The sequence below is a fragment of the Lissotriton helveticus genome, chromosome 11 (assembly GCF_964261635.1).
Source record: "Lissotriton helveticus chromosome 11, aLisHel1.1, whole genome shotgun sequence".
NCBI lineage: Eukaryota > Metazoa > Chordata > Amphibia > Caudata > Salamandridae > Lissotriton > Lissotriton helveticus.
The window spans coordinates 1,068,572,263-1,068,599,590 of record NC_136072.1 but is presented as its reverse complement, the minus strand read 5'-3'; the positions used below and the strand labels follow the sequence as shown (position 1 = coordinate 1,068,599,590).

At 43.6% G+C, this 27,328-nt stretch overlaps 1 protein-coding gene across 2 annotated transcripts in view; it reads right to left on the bottom strand.

The window, feature by feature from the left end:
* DNAH10 (dynein axonemal heavy chain 10) overlaps positions 1-27,328 on the bottom strand; it is a 2,445,728-nt gene that overhangs the window by 1,273,064 nt on the left and 1,145,336 nt on the right. For both annotated transcript variants that reach the window (XM_078667623.1, XM_078667624.1), the window contains 3 exons: positions 16,833-16,985; positions 16,503-16,691; positions 8,020-8,166 (listed from right to left, as the gene is read on the bottom strand). In XM_078667623.1, the coding sequence (XP_078523749.1) occupies positions 8,020-8,166; positions 16,503-16,691; positions 16,833-16,985 (489 nt within the window). The remainder of the gene's footprint in view (positions 1-8,019; positions 8,167-16,502; positions 16,692-16,832; positions 16,986-27,328) is intronic.

Below are 27,328 nucleotides of genomic sequence, written 5' to 3'. Positions count from 1 at the left end.
ATACCCCAAGGTGAATCACATAACTGAAAATCACTCTTATGAGGATATAGAGAAAATAACGTTTGTTGGTATACAACAAATTAAACTGGAAAGATGAAAGGGGAATTTGCAAATGAAATTGTGATCTAAAGAGACTGTCTGGATTCATTGACTAGATACTGTTACCGGTGGACTGAATTCTGTTCAGAGAGCAGTACACTTTACTTGGAGCAGCTTGAAAGTGGCTGTTTTTCAATCATATAAATAAATCCCATCTACTCTACCATGAGACTGCTTTCATTGCAAATGTAATAGAAATACTAATAGCACCATCATTAAGACATTGGTCCGCAACACTAGAGATTAAAGGTTCTTTACTGAGATTGATCTTTTACCTACGATTTTTGAATGAATTAAAGGATGGAATACGGAATGGTTCATTCAAACCATTAGAAATTGCATAGCATACTTTTGGTGAAATGGTTGGATTATGTAATGGTATAGTCTGCAACAAACTAACATAACTGAGGGGAAAAAATGAAACTAAGAAATATTGACTTAACTGACTAGAATTCGAATGGTCTATTCATTTTAAGCCTGGGTAAAAACATGACTAGCTAGAACCATAGTTGGTTTATCCAACCAAACAACTGAGTGACATGGGTTCATAACTTAAAATATTTTGTATTGAGTAGTCTGCAACTTATTTAATTTGAAAGTGAACACATTTTATTGGGTAACATTCCACAATATATTCAAACATATTGCTTTTATCGATAAAATATATACTTGTAGTCGGTGTAGAGTCAAAATATCGAGTTTTTATTATCGACTAGACATAATATCGAGTAAAAAATATATATTACCAAAATATCGACTAGAAAATTTTAATATCGAATAGAATGGACATAATATCAACTTGACAAAATATAGACAACAAAAATATCGAATTAAAGGTAAGTTAATATTAATTTTTAATTTTTGTGTAATATAATTCTGTAGCGGGTTGTGGGTTTATAGGGTAATAGGGTGGGAAGTAATTGAATTATAATTAATTAAATATGTTATTTTAATTATTGATATCATTCTAAAGAAACCCACAGCAGACCCCACTGAACTTAAGAACTACCGCCCCATTTCGCTCCTCCCATTCCCTGCCAAAGTCATTGAGAAAGCCGTCAACAGTCAACTCGCCGCCTTCCTCGAATCCAACAAATCCCTCGACCCCTCACAGTCCGGCTTCCGAGCCAAACACAGCACCGAAACCGCCCTCATCGCTGCAACAGACGACATTCGAACTCTACTGGACAACGGAGAAACAGCCGCCCTCATCCTACTTGACCTCTCCGCAGCCTTCGACACAGTCTGTCATAGCACCCTCATACAACGCCTCAGCAACGTCGGAATACAAGGAAAAGCATTGGACTGGATCATCTCGTTCCTCGCCGGAAGAACCCAGAGAGTCCGCCTCCCCCTTTCAGATCAGAGGCCACCGAAGTCATCTGCGGCGTACCACAAGGATCTTCACTCAGTCCCACCCTCTTCAACGTATACATGAGTCCCCTCGCATCCATCGCACGACAACACAACCTCAACATCATCTCCTACGCAGACGACACCAAACTGATACTCTCCCTCACCAAAGACCCAAACACCGCCAAAACCAACTTACACGAAGGGATGAAAGAAGTTGCCGAATGGATGAAGAACAGCCGTTTAAAACTGAACTCGGACAAAACGGAAGTCCTCATCTGAGGTCCATCCCCCGCTGCCTGGGACGACTCATGGTGGCCATACCTACGGACCACGCACGAAACCTGGGCTTCATCCTGGACTCCTCCCTCTCGATGACCAGACAAGTCAACGCCAACTCATCATCATGCTTCAACATCCTACGCATGCTCAAAAAAATCTTCCGCTGGATCCCCACCGAAACAAGAAAAATGGTCACCCACGCACTGGTCACAAGCCGACTGGATTACGGAAACACCCTTTAAGCCGGAACCACAGCCAAACTACAGAAAAAACTCCAACGGATCCAAAACGCCTCAGCCAGACTCATACTAGACATCCCTCGTCAAGCTCACATTTCCGGTCACCTGAAAGACCTCCACTGGCTCCCCGTCAACAAGAGAATAACGTTCCGTCTCCTCACCCACGCACACAAAGCCCTCTACAACCTAGGACCCGAACGCCTCAACACGCGACTGTCCTTCTACACCCCCACCCGCCAACTACGATCGTCCAATCAAGCCCTCGCCGCAATCCCGCGCTCCATAGATCCACCATGGGGGGAAGATCCTTCTCCTACTTAGCGGCCAAGACTTGGAACTCTCTCCCCACCCACCTCCGCCTTACACAGAACCACCTCTCCTTCAGAAAGCAACTAAAAACTTGGATATTCGATCAGTAAAGTACCCCCCTCCTCTCCCAAGCGCCTTGAGACCCTCTGGGTGAGTAGTGCGCTATACAAATTTTCGAACTTGAACTTGAACTTGGTAAATAATTAAAATATAGTTGGTAATTAATTTTAATTGATTAATTGATAAATATTTTAATTTTAGTAATTTGTTTTCTGTAGCGGGTTGTGGGTGTATAGGGGAATAGGGTGGGAAGTAATTTAATTTTAATTAATTAAATATCTTATTTTATTTATTGGTATTTATTTAGAATTAATTGTTAATTAATTATGAATTGGTAATTAATTAACATATAATTTGTAATTTATTGTAATTGATTAATTGATAAATATGTTACTTTTATTACATTATTTTCTGTAGTGGGTTGTGTGTTTATAGGGGAATAGCTTGGGAAGTAATTAAATGGTAAGTAATTACATGTTTTAAATATTTTTATATTGTAAATTAATTTATTGGTAATTGGGAAATAATTAGTATTAGTAGGTAATTTTTATTATTAGTTAATTTTTAATTGTAATTTTAATTGATTAATTAATATATTTTATAAAACTGTAAAATATTTTAATTAACTTGTAATTGGTATTAAAATGTATGTTATTTATATTTATATATGAAGTATTTATTTTCCCTACTATTGCACTCACTGGAGTGGGAATAGTAATTTTTACCCCTACGCTATCCAACGCTTTCCCTACTGCTGCACTCTATGGAGTTGGAATAGTAATTTTTATCCCTACGCTATCCAACGCTTTCCCTACTGTTGCACTCACTGGAGTGGGAATAGTATTTTTTACCTCTGCGCTATCCAACTCTTTCTCTACTTTTGCACTCTCTGGAGTGGGAATAGTTATTTTTACCCCTACACTATCCAATGCTTTCCCTACTGTTGCGCTCTCTGGAGTGGGAATAGTAATTTTTACCCCTACGCTATACAACGCTTTCCCTACTGTTGCTCTCTCTGGAGTGATAATAGTAATTTTTACCCTTCCACTATCCAACGCTTGCCCTACTGTTGCACTTTCTGGAGTTGGAATAGGAACTTTTACCCCTCCGCTATCCAACGCTTTCCCTACTGTTGCACTCTCTGGAGTGGGAATAGTAATTTTTACCACTACGCTATCCACCGCTTTCCCTACTGTTGCTCTTTCTGGAGTGGTAATAGTAATTTTTACCCTTCCACTATCCAACGCTTGCCCTACTGTTGCACTCTCTGGAGTTGGAATAGTAATTTTTACCCCTACGCTATCCAACGCTTTCCCTACTGTTGCACTCTCTGGAGTGGGAATAGTAATTTTTACCACTACGCTATCCACCGCTTTCCCTACTGTTGCTCTTTCTGGAGTGGTAATAGTAATTTTTACCCTTCCACTATCCAACGCTTGCCCTACTGTTGCACTTTCTGGAGTTGGAATAGGAACTTTTACCCCTCCGCTATCCAACGCTTTCCCTACTGTTGCACTCTCTGGAGTGGGAATAGTAATTTTTACCACTACGCTATCCACCGCTTTCCCTACTGTTGCTCTTTCTGGAGTGGTAATAGTAATTTTTACCCTTCCACTATCCAACGCTTGCCCTACTGTTGCACTCTCTGGAGTTGGAATAGGAATTTTTACCCCTACGCTATCCAACGCTTTCCCTACTGTTGCACTCTCTGGAGTGGGAATAGTAATTTTTACCCCTACGCTATCCAATGCTTTCCCTACTGTTGCGCTCACTGGAGTGGGAATAGTAATTTTTATCCCTACGCTATACCAACGCTTTCCCTACTGTTGCTCTCTCTGGAGTGGTAATAGTAATTTTTACCCTCACACTATCCAACGCTTGCCCAACTGTTGCACTCTCTGGAGTTGGAATAGTAATTTTTACCCCTACGCTATCCAACGCTTTCCATACTGTTGCACTCACTGGAGTGGGAATAGTAATTTGTACCCCTACGCTATCAAACGCTTTCCTTACTGTTGCGCTCTCTGGAGTGGGAATAGTAATTTTTATCCCTACGCTATCCAACGCTTTCCCTACTGTTGTACTCTCTGGAGTGGGAATAGTAGTTTTTACCCCTACGCTATCCAACGCGTTCCCTACTGTTGCACTCTCTGGAGTAGGAATAGTAAATGTAACTCTCTCGCTATCCTACGGCAAAAATATTGTATATGTTTTGTTAATAATATGTAGATATATATATATATATGCAGGTCAGTGTTAAACGTAACACACGCTCTCAGCGGCAGCCAACAAATACGCTAGACAGAATCAGTCCAAGGGTGTTTAATCATCTGCTACATGTTTCGGCTTCTCACAAGCCTTGATCACGTGATCAAGGCTTGTGAGAAGCCGAAACATGTAGCAGATGATTAAAAACCCTTGGACTGATTCTGTCTAGCGTATTTGTTGGCTGCCGCTGAGAGCGTGTGTTACGTTTAACACTGACCTGCATTGAATTTCCGGCGTGCTCGACCGGAGTACACACCACCTCCCAAAGGGGCCTCCAGCAACCCGCAGAGCAACCCGTGGCATTCATATATATATATATATATGTTTTCAAATTATTTTTATTTATTTCTTTTAAAGTTACATTAATTATTTATTAATTTTAAGTTTATATAAGTATTTTAAGTATGATTACATTAATTATATTTATTAATATATTAGTTTTAAATTACTTTTAAGATATTTAAAAAATTCGATATTTTGACTGTCTATATTTTTTCCTATCGATATTTAGGAGTCGAAATTTTTGTACTTACCTGTTTGTAGATAGGAAGTCGATATTCTGGCATTCTATATTTTTACCTCGATATTTTTGCAAGTTGATATTTTGACTGTCGATATTCAGTGATCCCTTGTAGTCATTAATGAAACATGGATTATTCTTTTTGGAGAATATTTTTGTACGGTTAATCTGTAGGTTTTACATGTTATCTTGAATATACATCTTATTAGAAATCTGTGAAGAACTACCAGCAAATCCCTGATCTACAATACTAAAGACTGCAGGTTCTATACTGAATTAGAATGGTTTTCAAAAAAATGCTTTTATTTGTTTTGTACAAATACAATAAAAAAAATATTTGGAAAGAATTTGTATAAAGAATGAATTGTTTCAACTAGTACAGCAGTAAAGAGCTTGGTTTTAAACTACATATCGTATTAGTCAAGGGTATTTACACTTTTGGTCTGACTGCTCAGTTTCAAACTACATTTCCTGTATATCAAGGGTATTTCCTCCTCTGGGTGTGACCACATGGAAAAAATTGGCAAGAAGACTTTAGAAGAGCATTCATTTGCATCTTTTTTTAGGCATGATCGAAGAACGTGGATGTGCTGCTGCCAACAATGAAGGTGAAAGTGACTTTCTAGATCAAATCTTAATCAAATAGATGAATCTTTACCATTTAGAAAAGTAATGGGAGAAATTGTTCTATTCCATCTTTTTAGAATCCTTACCATAGGATTCACCACAATATTTGGTCAGTAAGAACTAATGTGGAAGTATTGAATTGTTTGCATTGTTCCTCTGTTGTACATCAGTGAATTCAGGGTAAGTTAATTTGGCTAGTTTATTATCTGTAACACTAAAACTGCCATTTTTTAGGATTTAAAAAAAAACATTTTAGTGTAATGCTCAGTTGTGCATACAGTAAATGACAGACATTTTGTAATAGTAATATATCTTTCACATTGAACAGTTGGTTACCTCTCACCCTTAGTAGCTATTTTGTTTTAAGATTTTTAGAACCTCAATTTGATTCTTTCATATTTTAGAAAATTAATATGGTAGTGGGCTGAAAAAGGAGATATCTACAGATGTTCATAACATGCGGGAATAAGTCTTTCCTTGACTAGTGCTAAAATACTAAATCATTATGTTTCAAGTGAAACATTAGTTTGACGAGGACGTGACAGACTGAGGTCTATAACTAGACTATTATTATTGGCATTCATGAATTTAGATAATATATTAGGATATGGTATCATAATGATCCTAGTTGGACTTGATTATGCAGAAATGAACTATCTGGAGATTAATGTACATAAGTTTGTTCTTATGCGCTGTTATTCCTGACGTGTGATAAAGATTAATCCAATGGCTGCAGGTCATTTAGATGATAACATGTTTGTTTCCAAGAGAAGGCCTTCTAACGTAATGGGATACCACTGTCTGCTTTGTGTCATTTTACAATGATGAATAATGAAAACTGGTACTTAACGACTTGCATTTTTTAACCAGATATACAGAGATAGATAAGATTAAATTGATGATACAGGTTGCAAAGTCTGTTTTCTGGTACGTACCTAGTTTTGGGCCATTGAAATTTATTGTAGTTATGTACATGGGTGACACTTTTTCATAGGTGCTTTTATAATTATTTACAGTCATAATAAAGCGCATTTCGCCAAGAAACATACGTTAGCTGTTTTCATTATGGAATTTAAGCCCACTTTCAAATTTATGAAATTATAGTGAATTCTGAAGTTTTTTAACTTGGAATTACCAACAAAACATCTACAGTCTTTCAGATGTGAGATTGATTTTCTACCAGATAGTAACTAATTAACAAATAATATTTATTGAATTAACTTTGATTTACTACGGAACTAATATCTATTTACCTCCAAAAGAGTTCTTGCCAGTTTCCAAACAACACCGCAAGGGTAAACAGTGTGGTAGGTTGTTTAATGCATACCTAAACTGTTACCCTGCTTCCATTTTAACAAATGAAGTTTGGATTTGCCACTTTCTGCATCATCAAGATATACCTCATCGTTATCAAAGGAAGTAATGAATGTGTTTTAAGGGACTTTAAATACTCATCCTTCTCCGAATAACAGTAAACATTAGGTTTCACAAACATGCTCAACCATTACTTGGAACAATTGAATCTACTGAGGTACCAAGGCCTTACTCTGAAAGCTAATTTCTGTGAGCAGCTTTCAGTGTCATTACTGGTTTATTTATAATGGACTGCTATATTTCAAGGAGTAAAACACACTTTCTGAAAACATTTGATAGTTTAACACTTACACAGTGATAAGGAAGCCACATTTACTTGTTTAAAATAAAACATAATGTTCAGGCTGATCAAAAAGTAAGATGAGAGAAATAGAGCAATAGTTTCCGAACTCAAATCCTAATCCAAACGGACATACTGATGTACACAAACAGTTAACAGTGTATATTTAGTTGCAAGTAGATGAATCTTGAGAGCTAGCTTAGAAAGTGAACACTAAAAAAAACAGATTTACATTTAAGCGGTCTTTAAATGTTTACATTTATTTATAGGGCAAGTAGTGTCAGTAGCTACATAAATAACCGTGGAGAAACTTTCAGAATAACATTTATGAAATAGAGAATCTGAATTAAGTTATCTTTTTTACAGTTCAGTGGTTGGCACCACGGAATTTGATAATGTAAAATAGTAACATTACGTCATCCACAGTACATGGCAGAAATGGAATGAAAAGTAGAATCTAAAATGAAAGGGGTATATCATATAATATCATTGTATTACTGTTTAATATTTCATTAGTATTAGCTTTATGCTGTGTTACCACTTACTGGTTAGTTGCTGTACAATTTTTGGAGACTTAGTTAAACAAATTCAAGCAGGAGAGCTCTTACCTCATTCAGGTCAGGCGAGCCTCTTTTCAGTTCTCCTGCCATTACCAACACAGATTTAAGGGCACGAAGTCCGAAATCATAATGATGCTGTTTTGAGAGCTGCTCCCTTGCAAGCTTGTACAATACGGTCATCTTTTTGGCGAGATTCTGTATGAATAGGAGAATCATATTTGGTATTAAGACTCATAATCAAGATCACAGTACAGTAAAGTAAGATATGGTAAATAAAGGGAATGCAGCCCACATACATAAGCTAATCATAAGGATCCTGTGGAAAGTGAAGTGAGGAAAGATGGAAAACTCATATGTGTTGCAAAAATTGAGAACTGAAGTTTCAGGCAAAATGGCAATGAGCCAGGGGATTACTGTCAGTTCCAAGTTTCTATGTATGCACAACAGCAAAAATTAGCTGTTGGCAAATTAATTACACCATAGTCACTAGTTAAATTGCAGATCATATCCACACCAGTGAATCCACCATTGAACAAGAGGGAGTTCCTACATACTCCCTCTTGCTGCTTCAAACCTTTGCATTGGTTTCAAGAAGCATGCTTAAGCCATACACTGCACTCACTGATCAAGGTGAGAGACTCATATCAATACCTCCACTGTGCATTATTGAGAGAGGGTGGCATGATGAATGTAAGTCTACATTTAGCAGAAACTATTCACTGAGGGCAAGATTCACACATTTGTGGCCTTCAGTAGGTGTGATTCCTGAATTTCAGGAGCAAGACTCTTACTGTAGGAAGCTGGCACTGTATATACTATACCAAAGTAAGGTATATTGTTCACAGAGTACAGGGAGTCCCCAGAGGTATAGCAGAGGCTAAATGAGTTAAGTATGAATAGCTCTCTTTGTGGTAGTGTGGGCGAGCAGTTAGTCTTATCCGGGGGGTGTGTTAAGTATTTATCGTATTCACTCAAACAAGACTGAAGGCACACACTCATAGAATGAATCCAGACCAATTGGGTAAGTATAAAAAGGTATACTTGCGTTTTATTTCTAGAACCAAGCAGGCCTTGGTACAGCTGGGTAAAATATACTTTCAATCATAGAAAATTTCAAGAAGTGCAATTCAGAATGGATTTGCAATCATTAAAGGTTTGTTTTGGTACAAAAAGCAGTTTAAATTACAGTCATTACTTTTGGAATACTTTTAGATGACTTTTGAATTACATCAACTACTTGGAGTGGTATGCGTAGATACCACACCGGGGATCCCACAACACAGAGTAAGTGAGACTTTTTTAGGGTTTGCAGTTTAGTTACTTTTTCTTTTAAACAGTCAGCTCAACACATTAAACAGTCAGCTCAACACAACATTTTTGCAACAAAAAGTGTAATATTGTTTCTAACTGAGGAAAAATGGTTCTCAGTTTCACAGGTAAGTAAACGTCTTACCAGTGGGAGTTTTGGGGGTAAGGACCAAGTTTCCCCAAGGTCTAGGTAGGCACTCAAAGGCACTAAGTAGGCCAAGTGCAGAGTGCAGGGGCCCAACTTTACCCAAAGCGGCTAAGGGGGACTTCGGTCAGGTACTGCTTAAGAGCAGGCCACTCGGGAGTGGGAGCAAAGCTCCTGGGGTTAAAACGAGCACTGCAGGGGCCAACAATCAGCACAGGACCTGCACCACGAGCGGCACAGGGGAGGGCAGGTGCAGTGTGCCAAGGGGACGCCAGGGACCCTGTGGATTCTAATAGAGACCTTTGGTTTGGAAATAATGCTGCCGACTCGGGCATTGAGACTTCCTGGATAAGTCACTGGCTGGAGAGGTAAGGTGGGTTCATGGGGGATGCCTGGACACCATTGGTTGGCCCACCCAAGGCCGTGGGGCACCAGGTGCAGGGGTGTCTTTTGGCGTCTGGTCTCTTTACCAGCTCCAGCCGCGTTCGGAGGGACCCTTCAGGTTGAGACTGTAGGCGTCGGCTTGATGGAGGTCGGGGATCACCAATTCCCAGGTCAGGATCACTTGGGAGGCCTCCTCGTGGTGTGGGGCCACTCGAACTCGAGCCATGGGCATCGGGTGCATAATAGCCGAGCTGCCTGGATCCGGGTTCTGTGGGTGAGTCTTTGCTTCAGCAAATCTGGTGTTCACGGAAGACAGAGTCTTAAAAATGGTCACAGGGCAGGTCCTCCAGGCTCTGGGGGCTGATGGACTCGCCGGGGTTCACACTGTAGGCAGGTTGAATTCTGGACAGGCCAGAAAGGCTGGGGCCACGATCCTCGATTGTGGCCGGCGCAGGCGCCCGAAATCGGGCTGGGACCCTGCTGGCGAGGCCACTGCACTGCCCCTCCGACTACGACCCTTGGAGGCCGGATCCCCAGTCGGGATGCAAGACACATCTGCAGATCGGACCGCGATCTGCACGACATCCGGGGAGGCTGGGTCCATAGGCGTCTGGTCGTCTGGTCGTCTGGAGACCCGTGGCCCTGTGGTGACCCGGGCCGGCGGTGATCTCTGCTCCGTCCTGCCCTGCCTGAGCCCCACAGGAACATCTGGTCACGGTTGGGCTCGCCCTACAAGCAGCCCCTCCCGCAGTCATATTGCATGAGGAACAGCAGGAGGCTGGGAGAGACCGGTGAGGCCTGCACTGCGTAGCAGGCAAGGCAGTTGACCCGCGATCAGCAAGACGCCTTGCAGTGCAATTTAATCATTTGGTGGGCGCTTTGGGGCGGAGACTTGATAGCTCGGAGACCCTACAGCGAGCCAGCCCCCCAGCCTTGAGCCCTATTCCTTTGGCCCCCTGCTGGTGCTAAATGAGTGGGGTCTGGCTGAGAATACGAGTCTCTGCAGCACAGTCTGTGGCCACTCCCACCGATCCTTGGCATTGCTGGAACTGGGGCCTTCTGTCCCCCAATGTCAGCTGGATGCTCCGGGGCATGACTGGGGGACCCGGGGGAGCCTGCTGAACTAGACTGGACTGCGGAGGCTGCTTCTGGGCCCCAGCTTGCGGTTTCCGAGACGTTATTCAGAGGGCGGAGGGCCTAAGCTGAGGTTCTAGGCGGTGGTGTCTTCTGGTCCCAACGTGGGGGGCTCGCATTCCCTGGTCTGTGCTGGCGAGCAGACAGCATTGGGAGTGAAGAGACTGGTGACAATGGGGTTCCCCTGGGATGCTCAATTGGGAAGTGGGGCCCCAAGTTGGACCGGGTCTGCGTTATTCGGCACGAGGTCAGCTGGAGACTGCGGCAACAGCTTCCCTAGAGAGCCTTGAATGATCCCAAACGCTCCCTGGTCCCCTGCCATTTGCTCCCGTGATCCACACTACCAAGACCTCACACTCTTTGGGCCGTGTGGGGGCAGCCTTGCATGAATGGGGTCTGATGGGTGAGGCGGTACAGGCGGCCTGGACTCTCTGAACTGCCAAATCTACATGGCTGGGTTCCCTGAAGCCTGAACACCGCGGGTGCAGAGCTGTCCCCCTCGGTGGAGTTGTACAGCCATGGGGAAGGCTAGAGAGGCTAAACCCCAGCCAACTCAGACTCGAATGGATCAATATGCCATTAACGGTCCTGGTCATGGAGGAGCCCCCCTCCCACACCCGGTCATCCAGAAGGCGACCTGGCTACCATCCTCCAGACTATTAGGTTCTGCCAGGAGTCCATGGAGACAAAGATTGGAGAAATCAGAGTAGACATGGCCCTCATCCGTCAGGACCTCCGCAGTGCAACCGCCCACATCACAACAGCGGAGTCCCACTTTTCAGAGGTTGAGGATGATGTCTCCACCCTCAAGATGCAAGTACAGCAGCTCTGGTCTCGCACAACTAAGCTTCATAGACAGGCTGAGGATGCTGAAAACTGTTCGAAAAGAAAAAAACTCCGCCTAGTGGCCTTTTCTGAGGGATGCGAGCCCTCACAAATGAACACCTTCATCGAAGACTGAATTAGGCCTTGAATGCCCCCGAGTGCCTCGTCCTCATAATTTGTGGTAGAGAGGGCTCACCGGGTCTTGCGCCTAGGCTGCCGCCGGGGGCCCGCATCAGCAAATTCTCGCACGGATACTAAACTTCAGGTATCGTGGTGCCATCCTACAGAAAGCCCGCTCCCAACCAGAGCTGTCCCACAAAAGCACCAAAGTCATGATCTTCCCTGATTACACCAATGAAGTGCAAGCCCAACGAAGATCATATACTCAGGTGAAGCAAAAACTATGGGCCTTCAACTTGCAGTACAAACTCCTTTTCACGGCCTGTCTCAAGGTGTTATTCCAAAATAAGAAATTTTTCGTTGATTCGCCAGAGGCAGCATGGTCTTGGGCGACCAAGCATTGCCCAGTCCACCCATCCAGAGAGGCCCTCCGGCCGGAGCCCTAGAGGGGAACAAGAGCAGGCACGCCGACGAACTCTCGCAGGCAACGCGCCGGATCCCAAAGAAGGCATAACGCTCATGGTGCAGCTTCAGCCTCACCTGCTCACTTCTCCATCAAGAGAGGTGGATCATCTGCATCCCAGGAGCCAGCAGAAATCCTTGAGAACACTGAGATTCTGGTCCCGGCACCAGAGGACCGCTCCGTTGCCTTCCCGAACTCACCTCCGAGGATACAGACCTCTCATTTAGCTGGATATGCATGCCATCACTGGGAATCCCCTTCACTGGAGGAAACATCAATTCTTAAATACAGAGAGATATTAGACTTTGCCATATACACCACTTTTATAGCTAGTGCCCTCACATTCTAACTGATCTTTTACTGCATGAAAGACGCTTCGTTTGGGGAAGCATGGGGCGAGGGGGTGGTTGGGAGAGTGGATAGGGACTGTTTTCCTGCTTTTGTTGCTGTTACCCTGTTTTTCTGCAACACTGTGTACAAAATTAACGATGCATCCCGCATGGTCCAAGCGGTGAAGCTGCGCACCCTCAGCTGCTCCTTAAACCTGGTCTTCTAAGTTACCTGGGGGCCCCGGTCCCCCGGTCCGCTCACTGCTGCCCTGTCAGGATGTCACAACCTTATAGAGGGAGTGAGCCCCTTAGAATCCTGTCTTGGAATGCAAAAGGAATCTTAGATAAACTCAAGTGGACGGCGATCTTAAAATATGCACGTCGGGACGTGTGATTCACTCTCATACACCCAGATCAATGTGGCTTCATGCCGCTTCGCAGCATATAACACAGCCTGATATGACTCTATGTGGCCCTCACTCACCATCATTTTCTCACCCCCTATTTGGCCTTGGTACTACTTGACTTTGAAAAGGCCTTTGATACGGTTGACTGGCATTACTGGATCGGTCCACGCTTCTGGAAGCTGGTGGCTGTCCTTTATTCCAACCCATCTACCCGGGTCCTGGTGAACGGGGCATTGTCAACTACCTTTTCCATGAAGTGGGGTACCCAACAGGGGTGCCCGCTCTATCTTCTCATATTCACTCTAACAATAGTGCCGCTGGCCAGTCTCATAAGAGCTGATGAGCGGATTCTGGGATGGCATTGGCACAACTCTCATGATGATCGGATCACCCCTCATGCGGACGATGTTCTGCTCTTTATAGCCGACCTGACCCAATCTGGACCGAATGTCTCCAAATCCTCCAAAAGAGCATCAGGCCTGCAGCTGAACCCGGTAAATCTAATGTGGTGCCTTTGCATCCCTCGTGGGAGTGTGTGGACTGGCAAATCACCATCCGCCTACGGAAACTCTCCTTCAGATACCTCAGCATTTGGGTGGCCCTTTTCCCAGAGCTGACCTGGTCCCTCAATGTGAAACTGTTGCTCCAATGTACAAAGGATGACCTTAGGCATTGGCAGACCCTCCCGCTTAACCTCCTAGGCAGGGTCGCTTTGTTCAAAATGATGTTCCTGCCCAGTCTTGTTTACGTAGTTGGTTTAGTGGGCTAGATACATTAATCACAAGCTTTCTCTGGGGTGTCTTGAGGTCGCGGCTGGCTCTCGTACATTACCAACGCCCCCCATATGACGGTGGTATGGGGATGACTAATCCCTTTCTGTACTATCTGGCCACTCGCCTATTGGTGATTCACGACTGGTTTAACAGCTGAAGAAATGACCCAGCCTACCGGCGAGCGGTAGAAAGCCTTGGATTCTCCTGAATCCAAGCCATGCTGTAAGGGGCCCCTATATCTTACACTTTACCTGCAGTCACGCGGACGTCCCTTCTAGCGTGGAGATCTGCGTCGCGGAACACCCAATGGAAAGACAAGATCACTCTGCAGACACCCCTCTGGCATGGCACTTGGCTGCGGGAGGTGGGATCACTGGCGGGCTTTCAGAAATGGGATCTGATTGGTATCACCCAGGTGGGAGATAGGTGGAGGGGGATCACTTGTCCTCCTTCCAACAACTGTAGCAAATGTATTCTCTACAGTCTACTCAATTCTACAAATATCTCCAACTGCAGCATGCTCTGGCCCTTCACATTCCCAAGCACACAACAATCTTAAAGTTCAGTCCAATGGAAGTTAAACTCCTTATGGGGAACCTGGGGAAGGGGGAAGTATCCCAAATCTAGCTGTCCTTGATAAACAATGCCCCATCCCTCAGGACCAGGTGGAAGCAATGATTTGGTCAGTTGGAGGAGGAAGACTAGAGAGATGCACTTATGGCCCCCAAAGTACTCTCTTTATCAGCCAGGCTCCGCCTTATCCAGATTTACTATCTTCACTGTGCATATTTTACTCCTTTGAGGTTATATAGAGCGGGGTTTCTCCCGTCCCCAAAGGGCCCTCAGTGTGATGAGGAGCCAGCTGATTTTTATCATATGGTCAGGTCCTGTGTTATCCTTTCCAGATACTGAGAGTTAATTGTGTCGGAGCTAAATGCCACGGTGGGTTGGGTGGTTTGGTTCCCCTTAGTCCTCTAGCACTTCGCCAGATGTGATGGATGGATGGGATGGTTCCCGTTCTATTGCAAAATGGTGGAGGGGAGTGGACTGGTGTGCCATCCAAGAAACGACGGTGTATGAGGCACGGGGCTGTCCAACCAAACACGGGCGTATATGGGGCAAATAGTTGAGCTTGTTGGACTGATCCTATCTGCTGCTGGCTGGGCTGATTGGGGACTGCTTCGTTAATGTACTGAAATGTCTAATAGGTCACAGAGATGTTTTGTCTTTTCTGTTGAACATAACATTAATAAAATTGTTTATAAAAAATAAGTGTGTTCCATTAAGTAAAATAACAGTAACATATGGTGTTTGCAGTACTTAGAAAGGGAAGAAGAGTAGAATGAAAGGTTACATAACACAAGCTATTATTATTATTATCATTGGTATTAATAATAATAATATTTCTTTGCTTTTCTGAATCCAACAACGAGGAGCATTTTGGATCATTAGCAATTGAGTCTTTAAAGATTTTGGTTGCCCTAATATACATGCTATTCATTGTTTAAGAATGGGTTCAGCAGGATGTTCACAACAAGACCTCTGTGCGGCTCAGGAATCAGCTGTCCCAATTAGCAAAGATGGCACAGAAGATTAAGCCAAAAGCAAATACGAAACATATTGTCACACTGTGATCTCTTGATTCAAAGAGTTTGACATTACTCCTTGAACTGCATTTTGGTTCAAAAGGGAAGTTATGTATTTTTCTTTGTAAACAAAATACTCCAAGTATTGACCTCTAGTCACTGTTAATTGCTAACTCATCAACTGCAACCAACCCCCTGACCTGGAACTCAGCTCGCTGGCATATCCCTTACCCGCCTCTCTATAATCCTTTCCCCTCAGTTCCGTTAGTACATAACGTTTCCCATTGCCATACTCTCCCCAGTGGCAAACACTAGTATCGCTTTATACCCTTCCACTCCCAAATCCCTCCTCATGCCCTTTTGTAATACCCCTCTGTTTAAGTCACAAACCTATATAAGCGCAGGTGACACAAAACATTTAGAGTCTGATTTTGAATTTGGAGGACAGAGTACTTTTACACAAATGTGGCAGGGTAATCTGTTTCGCAAACTGATGGTCCACCCATTCTGACAGTCATGCTGCTGCAGGGGTGTCCTTGCTGGTTCTGCCTTCAGAAACCCTACACTGATGGCCCGACAGAGTTGGGGCCGTCAGTGTAGGTGCAGCAAACCATCCGCTGCATACAGTGGACGGTCTGCTGTACTTTTTTAATCCTCAGTTCAGGGTTTCCAAACATGGAAAAAATACAAATGGCGCCTTATCATGCTCCCATGTTGTCAGGGACATTAGTTTTTGTTACCAAAACAAGCTCTCACTTTGGGAGTCTATTTTTGAAAAACAGAAAGGTTTGTTGTGTTGCCACCTGAAACATGACCACGCTCAGCAAGCTTTCAGTGCCTTTAGAGGAGCCATCATAGCAGCAGCTCTGAAGGCATAGAGATCTCTGTAGGGCCGGTAGAGAGTTCTAAATATGGTGGGAGGTAGCCCAGCCAGGATAGCAGAGGTAATGGCTCACACCTCCCTGACAGATAACGGGCCACCTGCCATACTCTAAATGAGGATCTTAATATGAAAACTGTATATAACCAAGATTGCCATCACACTAAGATGCCTTACCTTTGCCAAAAGAAATCCTTCTGAAAAGAGCATTATTTCACAGATTTGCTGCAGATCTGGCACAATCACAACCACAGGCCTGAAGAGAGCCTTCACCGACTCAGGTAGCTCTGTGCGGCCAGCATAACCAGGATTCATGGTGATGAAAATTCCCATGCGGCTATCCAAAGCGATTTCTTGCCCTTCAAACTGGAGTCAATAATTCAAGTTACTATGGTGTGCATTGTTCAGTTTATTTAAAAAGTAATAAAACCAACGATATTTATAGATAATATACTCACATTCCAATTTTAATACATTATCTTTCAAATAATTGAATGCAAGTCATACCTGAAATCTCTCTAGGTGATGGATAAGAGCATTTCTGATAGTTTGTATCTGCGATGAGATGACGGAGAGCACAGAGGCATCAATACGATTGAACTCATCAAAGCACCCCCATGCCCCACATTGGGCAAGGCCAGAAAATATTTTACCAACTGCCTAAATTCAAAAGAAGAGGCAATTATTGATACTTAACGCACAGCAACATATAGATGTCATGATTTTACACTGCACTACAAGCTCACAGACAATTATAATTTATTTTGAGAAAATCCCATAGTCACAGTGAACAGACAATTAAAAATGGGGATAAAGATATATATACACACTCATTCACAACCTCTTCTCTAATAAGCAACTGCTTCAGTCTTGGCTAGGAACAGTAAATGTGCAGATTTGTGTTAACCAGGACTCACAATATTTCAACAAAATATTAATCTATCGTTCTAATACATTTTTTAATTGATTTTCTAGACTTGAAGAATGGTTCAAAAAAACCTAAGCATTTGTGAGTAGGCTTTTGTTTGAACCCTCTCATCATCAATTATGTGAGACTTACAAAGGAACTTTCATACATTGCTATTGTCAATTTGAAAACAGCCTTCTTCCATGTAATTTTGCAAGCCATGCTGAGAGATACATGGGTCAGGAGAAACTGTCAGGGTTCCCAGCAGAGCCACAAGAGATGGTAGCTTTGACTCAGATAATTTTAACTCTCTAGATGGTACCAGATGAGTATTGACATTTTATGCCATGTTTTTGGTACTCCAGATGAAGAGCAGATCACAATTCAAGCAAGCCTGGGTGAGGGACTTGGTAGGTGAGACGACAGATGCAAAATGGAATATATTGCTGGGCACAAACTCAATTAGTATCAGTCAGCCACTGACATAAGCTTATACATTTTAAATTTCTACACTGGGCGTATTACACACCTGTAAAACAGTTTAGAATAGACCCCTACAGATCACATCAATGCCGACAATGCAGACTAGACCAGGCAGGCTTGGATCTGCCCCCATACTTAAATTATGGCACAGGACATTTCACACATTATCAACAATGATAGATCACACCAAGCCTAGAGATGACACTCTTTAGCTATGTTAAATTACGATCAACCAGGACCTGAAGATCTGTGGCAACAACACTCTTGCTGGCCATTCTCCGTTTAGCCATGGCCATGTATTGGTGCAGGAAGGCAGTCCGAGTAAATAAGAGGGGTTATAGGACATAATTAATTGTAATGACCGATCAGAAGTCTACAGTTCCCCTTAGCCTATAACCTCTAGCCCCAAAAGACATATGGGGTAGCCTTATGGCATACCTCTCATGGTTAGACATGGACAACCCAGAAGATTAGGGGATGGTAACAACCAAAGATGTGGTGGAGGAAATAGAGTAGTTCCATAGATGAAAACATATCCACTACAAGAACTGATCTTCACCTCCTCCATGGCAAGCTATGGCACCCACAATATACAACTGCACCTAGAAGGTGTTGATTGCAAGTTCTGGAATGGAAAGGTAGCTGGATAGTGCACATTTTCTGTAATTTGATCTAGTACTTGCAAGTGATATTGCACTAGTTACTATTTTAAAATCAGAATGTGAACACGCAGTTTTGAGATGTGCTAAGCGTTATCAATGCTAGTAAATTGAGTTCAACTAATACAATCAAAACAGAAGGATTTTAACCCACCAGTGGTGAGACAACTACTGACTTCCCAGGAAGCTTTATTTTCCTTGATCACTAAATAATTTGGACAAGTATGTAGTAATACAAGTACATATTGGAGAGCCACCACGTAAGAAAGGTGTATAAACAGACAACTGACTAGAGCTGGGGAAATTGATTAAACCACAGCCTGACCTTCTTTGTTAAAAAAAGAAAGCACAACACTACACCGATAGTGATTGTTGAACCAAAATTTGAAGGAGCTTGAGTTCCCTTTATACTGAGCCCTGAAGAAGGGGGTGTTTGAATAAGAATAATATACCACCGAAAAGCGTCGACGCTCCTACTTTAATATTTGAATCCAGCCACAGGAATTCGGGAAGGTACAAGGACTGTAAAACTTACCTGAATAGTCACTTGATGTTTTGTTTGGATCAAATAACATATAGTTAATGATTTATAACTGTGTAGATAGAGTCTCCTCAATTTTAAACATTTGTATACTCTTGTGTTATTATGTGAGGTTTACAACATTGCGATCCCTGTGCGACGGAATTTAAATGTCTGCAATTTAAACTCTTTATGTATTTATGCTTTGAATAAATACTGTATACATTGTTTGGGGAAAAAATCTTTTTTTTGTATTTAATAATTTTTACTAATGTAGAGGTCAGTCCTCTCTTTTAAATGTAAGGCTCTTATGGTTGCTTAATAAATAAATTCTTGCATGCTTTTATATTCGGCTGTGTTTTGATGAATGTATGACATAACCAGAGTGAAAGAAATTTGGGAGTGTTGAATTTCCTGTAGTGTACCTCAATTCCAAGAGGAAGAAAACAAGTTACTTACCTGTAACTTTGGTTCCCCAGTATTGGTAACTTTCATAGATTCCCATGCTTTTGTATCATTCCCAGTCGTTGGAATTGGAGTCTCGGTAACAAAATAACATAGCAGTAGGTACAAAAGAGAAAGAAAAAGGCCTAGGCCTCATTCCCTTTTGTAGCATATCCGCCTCTTTTTGTAAAAGAGACCAAACCTGGCATCAGCCAATCAGAAGAGCCTCACCCCATAGAAACCTCCTGATGGAACCTCAGAGCCTCAGATTTTCGTAGCCGTTGTGTAAGAATCACCATATCTGCTGAAGGCTGAGCTTTCCTCGGGGAGGTGAGTGGGCGCATGGGAATCTATGAAATTTACCAATACAGGGGAACCACAGTTACAGGTAAGTAACTTGTTTTCTTGCCCCAGTATTGGAACTTTCATAGATTTCCATGCTTTTGTATCAGAGTAGCAAGCAGTTAGCAATAAAAAACACATTTTGTGGCATAAATATACATTGCAATAGCCATCAATACATGAAGATACAAAATGTGCAGAATAAAGGAAGGTGGGATAGAAAGGAAAGCTCACCAATTAGTGGAAGAGGTTCCACAGGACTGCCTGGCCAACAGCCGTGTCCTCTTGTGTCAAGGATTCCAAGCAGTAATGCTTCGTAAAGGTGTGCATGCTGCTTGAAGTCGCAACCCTGCAAATGTCTCTGATCTGCACTCCCGTGAAGAGAGCTGTCGAAGAAGCCATCGATCTTGTGGAATGCGCTCTAATTCTGCTGGTCAGCGGCATACCCGCTGTCGAATGGCAATGTAGAATGGCACTGGAAATCCACCTTGCAATACTTTGCTTTGAAAGAGGGAGGCCCTTGCGAGGACCACCAAAATCAACAAACAATTGGGAAGACTCACGGAATCCTTTGGTGCGATCCAAATAAAATTTTAAGCATCTTTGTACGTCCAGAGAATGCAGTGACCTCTCCGCTGGTGTGGAACGGTGAGGAAAGAAAGATTTAAGGATAACTGGCTGATTCAAGTGAAAGTCCGAGGGCACCTTGAGAATACTGTATTCCTTATGAATTGGAGAAACGGTTCCTGAATTGTGAGAGCCTGCAACTCCCCAATGCGTCTTGCCGATGTGAGGGCAAGAAGGAGAGCCAATTTCCATGAAAGGAATTTCATGCCCGTTCGATGTTTTGGTTCAAATGTGTCTTTCATGAGCTGTGTGAGGACCAAATTCAGTTGCCAAGTAGGAGGCGGAGGCCTCACCGGGGGATAGACACGGAACAATCCTTTAAATAACTGTTTAATTATCCTAGAAGACCAACGAGAAGGACCAGACGCAGAACGTCTGTACCGAGAAATCACTGCCAAGTGAACTTTTATAGACAAATGGGCCAGCCCCGTCTTTGCTAAGGACAAAAGATAAGGCAGAAGTTGATGAGGTTGGGAAGAGAAAGGGTCAATACCTTTTTCTTTTCCATTTGAAACGGTAAGTATTATTCGTGGAAGGAGCTCTAGCCTGGGAGAAAACTTCTCTTATTTCATTTGAGATGGGAAGGTTCATGAATTGTCACTGCTCAGGAGCCATGCTGTCAGGTGCAATGAAGTTGGGTCCGGATGCCAAATTTGCCCTTCAGACATTGTGAGTAGGTCTGGAATGGTTCACAAGGGAAGAGGAGGAACACGGGACAACATATGGAGTTCGTGAACCAGAACTGTCTCAGCCAAGCAGGGGCTATCAAGATCATCTTGCATGGCTCCACCTTGATTTTCCTAATCAGTCTCAGGATCATTGGAATGGGGGGAAAGGTGTAAACAAATGTCCCTGACCAGGCTATCGAAAGTGCATTCCCCAATGATCCTTGTTGGTGAAGCCTGCTTGCATAAGACTGGCATTTCTTGTTGGTCGGTGTGGCAAATAGATCTACGCAGGCTTGCCCCACTGATGGAAAACCTCGTCCAGAACTCGCTGGTTTAGTTCCCACTCGTGACTGACAACCATTCGTCCAGGTAAGGGAAGACTTGAAAGGGATTCTTCCGTAGAAACGCTGCCACTGGTGCCAGCACCTTTGTGAAGATCCTTGGGTCCTGAGCGAAGTCCAAAGGGTAACACCCTGAATTGAAAGTGTATCTTGGCTACTGTAAATCGTAGAAACCTTCTGTGTGCCGGGTGAATCGGTATGTGAAAATACGCATCTTCGAGATCGAGCATGGCCATGAAATCCCCTGGATTGATAAGACGTAGAATGTCCTGAAGTGAGACCATCCGGAAAGATAGAGAGATAAGATAGGTGTTAAGCTCCCTGAGATCTAAAATGGGGCGTAATTTCTCTAGTGTCTTCCTTATCAGGAAGAACCTGGAATAGGATCCAACTCCTCTTTGGGCGGAGGGAACCGGCTCTATAGCACCTTTCAGGAGCATCTGATGAACCTCGAGCCGCAGAAGACGCAGATGTTTCGATGGGATGGCGGCCGGGGGCTTGGATGGTGGGATTTGTGCAAATTCCAAGGTATGGCCCTTTCGAATGATGTTTAGCACCCAACGGTCTGATGTTATCTTGGACCAATTCTGAAGGTATTGAGACACCCTGCATCCTACTGATGATCTTGCGGAGGTGGGCACAGTAGGAAGAGCCAGGAGGTTGCTATTGCCTCTTGGACGTGTCACGTCCTTGGCGAGCTTGTTTTCCTCTAGTATTAGTTCTTGAGAAATTCAAGGATTGGCCTTGTCTTTGCTGATAAGGCTGGCGGTACTGTTGCGAACCTGAGCCATAGGATGAGTAACGTTGCTGCTGGTAAGAGCCTATATATGTGGTACTCTTGCCTCTGAAACCTCTGAATGGAGCTTTACGGTACTGAAGCATACCCAAAGACTTAGCTGTCTCAGTGTCCTTTTTAATATCCTGGAGAGTGTCATCTATTAACTTTCCAAACAAAGCCTCTCCATCGAAAGGTAGATCCAGGATCTTATTCTGGATTTCGGGTCTGAACCAAGTTGCCTTGAGCCATCCCTGGCAACGAAGGACTGCAGCACCCGCCAATAAATGAAAAGCTGTTGTGGCGATATCCATGGCACAATCTATAATTTCCATTGAAGTTGCTTCCCCTTCTTGCAAAATCTTCTTCGCCTCTGTCTTTAATTCTGGAGGAAGTTGATCCAGATGTGGCGAAACTTCACACCATAATTGGCGATCGTACCTGCCCAATATTGCCAAGGCATTTGCTGCCCATACCAGAAGACTAGCCATTGAAGAGAACCTCTTTCCGGCGTTGTCTAACCTACTGCCTTCTTTATCTGGAGGACTTGTCAAAGGAGCCGAAGGGTTGCGCGACTTCCTTTGTGCCGCTTGAGAAATTACAGAGTACGGTTTTGGGTGTCCCATCAAAGATGCCGGACCATCCTCGGGTGCTTTATATTTTTTGTCTAGGCGCGGTAGAACAGGGACCAAAGTCGCTGGATTCTTCATCGCCTTCAGGCCTTCATCCCAAACATGTTGGACAATAGGGATAGATCTTGTAGTCTTTTTATAAGGCTCTTAAAAGTCATATAAAAAACATTCGGTGGTAGCAGAAGGCATTGCTAGCTTGAATCTGCCAGCCGCTCTCTCCATCAGCTTATGGAAACCCCCATATCTGCTGGCGGGGAGTCCACCGGATCCGGACATGGTGAAGCTGGGTCTGGAATGACATACTCGTCCCATTCTACAGCTTGATTAGGTTTGCCATCAAAGTTTTGATCCTCATCCGAGGAATCATCATGAATGTCCAGTGGTATCGAAGACACCTGTGGAACCGGTGTCTGCGGCAGAGATGTCACCTGAGCCGTCAATTCCGGAGAAACAACTGCAGGAGCCGCAGGGACAGGTTAGGCTTGCGTAGTCGGAACCGCTGCAGGCTGTGAACATCTAGATTTGTAATCCTGCAGCATGTTGTGGAGATCCTGCATGAGAGAAGATGGTACCGACATCATGTCTTTTCTCGAATATTGCTGTGGTTGGGCAGAATGATGGTACCCACATTCCTGTTGGTAGTCCCCTTCAGAATCCATCTCCTGGCATTTAACTAGAAGCTGAGATGGACTGTTGGCATAACCACATGAGTCTGATCGTCGTCCTCGGATTCGTCATCATCCTCCTCTGACAGCAAAGCTGGAGGCGAGGGGGTAACTCTTCTGGGAGACGTCATGTCAGGTGTGATTCGTCTCATAGAAATAGTAATTTTTTCCGTCGACGACAAAATCGTTGACGATCCCGTCGACGGTGGTAAAAGTGCCATCATCGGCGGCGTCGACGACGAGACCGCCGACGCTCCTGCTGTCGTCGTCGTCAATGTTGTCATCGTTGAAGCCCTCAACGCCGACATCGAGGTCGTCACCACCGTCGACGAGCTCTTCGTCGTCGCTGCGTCGTCGCTGTCGTCGTCGACATCTTCGTCGACGCCACTGACACTGTCGTCAACGACTCTGTCGTCAGACGATCCCGTCGACGTCGATTGTACCGTGGACAAGCCCGTCGACGGTAGCATTTTAAGCTTAGGCTTCAATGCCTTCGTCGATGAAGCCTCCGTCGACGAAACCTTCATCTGCATCATCGACGACTTGGAACTCTTGTCAGACTTCTCAGAAGACTGAGAAGAAGGTGTTTTGAAGGCTGTATCAGTCTTCACACCAGAAGAAGGTGTATATGGTCCTCCCCTTTCCTTTTCACCATGGTGAGGAGATTCGACTGGACCTTGGACCTTGGATCTCAGACTTTCTGGGGGTCTTTTTTGAGACCTTAGAAGGACGCTTCATAGAAGGAGAAGGGGAAACCCTACCCCTTTTGACTGACCTTCTTGAGGATGAGGCTGAAGAAGAGTCTTCACTGTCAATGGATACTGTGTCTTCTCTGGCCTTCAACTTCTGGAGCCAGGTAAGAATCCTACCCTCACGATCCCGGAGGGTCTTGGGTCTTGGTAGAAAAGGTGCGGCAGATCTTGCAGTCCACAGCCTTATGATCTGGATAGAGGCAATAAATACAATCTTTATGCGTATGCTCAACAAACAATCTTTTCTTGCCACAGGTGGAACATGGCTTGAAAGGGCCTTCTTCTTCTCCTTATCAGACATCCTGGAAGGGACAGCCAATAATCCTGAAGAGAAATCCTGAAGAAAAAAGAGAGGAGAATGAGCAGAGCTCAAAGGAGACTCCCTAAGCACAACGTGCGGTAGAAAATCTGAGGCTCTGAGGTTCCTTCAGGAGGGTTCTATGGGGTGAGGCTCTTCTGTTTGGCTGATGCCTGGTTTGGTCTCTTTTACAAAAAGAGGAGGATATGCTACAAAAGGGAATGAGGCCTAGGCCTTTTTCTTTCTCTTTTGTACCTGTTGCTATGTTATTTTGTTACCAAGACTCCCATTCCGATGACGGGGAATGATACAAAAGCATGGGAATCTATGAAAGTTCCAATACTGGGGCAACATCTACTTTCTCTACATGTATAGCGTATACACATCTTGTGGTATATTGTCATAGTTTCAATAAAAGTCAAAAAAGAAAAAGAGATAAAGGGGAACCAGCCATATTAGCTTTGTGCTCCAGCAGTGAACATGGAAGAACCAATAAAGGTGCTTCGTTGCAATATGCGCCATAAGCTCAGTAAGGGTTATTTCATAAGATTTATTCAGTGCAGAGGCCTACATTTGGATTGCGAATAACATTGCTTTAATAGAAAATCTTTGGACAGTGGACTTATGCCCAGGATACCAAAAACAAACACAGGGAATAAAGAAGCGCTCAAATGGAGTCTCTTGTAGCCTTTTAAGAAAGACATTTTCAATGACCACTAATTTAATGCAGCCTTCTTTGTCCCAGGACTTTACATCATAGGCCTCTACTGTAAGTGCTTTGGTTTAATTAACTTTTCAGGGTGGTAGAAGTGATCTCACTCCAACCTGACTAAGCCATTTACCATCATCCATCAACCAGCCTCGATATAGTCAAATTAAGCATGGAATACTAGATCTAAAGACAGCTTACTCGTTTTACTCCTATTGATGGTTAATCCTTACTTCTGGTGGACCCTTTGCCAAGAGATGAGTAAGACCAGGGCAGGTCCTTGGACGAAGGGGTGCTGCTACTTATGGAGCAGCAGGTGCAGTGTCACAGGGCCCCAGAGTTCTACGGAGTCCAATACACCTTGATTATGGGTGTCTTAAAATCTGTTGGGGAGCTTGGGGGCCCATTGTCCTATCTTGTACACACGCCCATGCCACCCTTGCTATGCCACTGTGTGGAAAGAGGGTCGTGTTATCAACAAAGTGAAAGGCATTATCCAACATTTCACCTAATTGGATTGCAAACTGTGTGTTTACAAAAATAACTTGTCTGACACAATTTTCAGGTGGACTTTGTGCAGGGAAAATATATATCGCAATCCACATTTTGAAGCTCAGAATGGAGGACAGCATTTGATATTACCCCATCAGTAATAATTCTGAGGTGTGATCCTCTGGATGTTGAGGTAACACCGCACACATTAAATCCACACCATATGTGTCTGTATTGACAGGTTGTAGTATTACTCCCCCAAACAGAGGGGAACTCATAATGAGGATCTAGATTGCTTGTGGTTATTAGCAAGTGCACTTTTCTAGTTGTTATGAATTTGCTGTGGCTCTTAAGAGCCAGATGTAACACGGATTGCGTGACAAACAAGACATTGACTTTTCACAGCAATAGAAGGTCACCTAATGGTTTTTGTGGTGAGCTGGACGAATGCATCAGACACTGTGCAAAAACGACATTAGCAAGAATTGCACAATCAATTCCTGTCTGATTAATTAAAAACGAGGCACAATTCCTGCTGTAAATCCTTGTGAATGGCTCCCAATACAGTGACAGAGGCTGTCGAGTGACAATAGACACTCATCCCTGCACTCATATCTATAAAATACCTTTTAAAGGTGCAGGGATAGTAATGAAAATAAACATGGCATTTTGGTAAGGGACTTTGTGAAGGGAGCATGAAGTGGTTTAATGTACCAGAGGTCAGCAAACTCCTTGCTGCCTTGGACGCCTTAGGACTTACTCAAAAAGTGGAGGGCCCAACCCATCAGGCCGGGCACCTGCTTGACTTAGTGTTCAGTAACAATGAGAATCTTATATGTAGCCCTCCTATCTCTCTCACATGTACCGATCACTCGTTGATCACCTTCTCCATACCTCGAACCTTGGCGAAAAATTCAGACAAAGCTATGACAAATAAGCCAATCAAACGCAGACCATGGCGGAACCTCTCTGTAGAAATATTTGAAAAGTTTTTCCTTTGTGACCCAATCTACATCCAGTCGGAAGCCCCCATAAAACTTGAGACTTTCTCGGCTGCACTAGAATCGGCTTTTGATAAGACTATAACCAAGAAATTTGGTAGTGTCCACAAGCCCCCGCTAAACCCATAGTATACTGACGATCTAAGAGCGGTCAAACAAAAATGCCGACATCTAGAAAGAACTTGGCACATCTGTAAAGACCCACACAATAAACTGATCTACAGACAAGCACTGGCTAGCTACCATTTGAACCTAAAGACAGCTAAACGCAATTTTATTCTTAAGCAAATCGAACAATCGAATAACTCCCAGAAGGCTTTGTTCAGCATTGTTAAAGACTTTACGTCCCCCAAAGCCTGTAACCAGGTACCTAACGAATCTCAGGAGTTATGCAACTCTATTGCCACTTTCTTTCAGGTCAAAATATCCACTATCTATGACAACTTTCCACAGATAGCACCCTCAGTCTTTAATAGGCTGAAAGAACTAGAAGAAAAACGGAGGAGACCAAATTGCTTCCTGCATAATTTTAATTTAGTTGCAATCGAGGAAGTTCAAAAAGACCTAGCCTTGGGAAAGTCAGGTTCTCCCAATGATCCCTGTCCCCTCCGAATTATGGCCCTTTTAGCTAAGAGTTGTGCACCAGTAATTTGTGACATCTTTAATTGTTCCATCTCCACTGGTATTA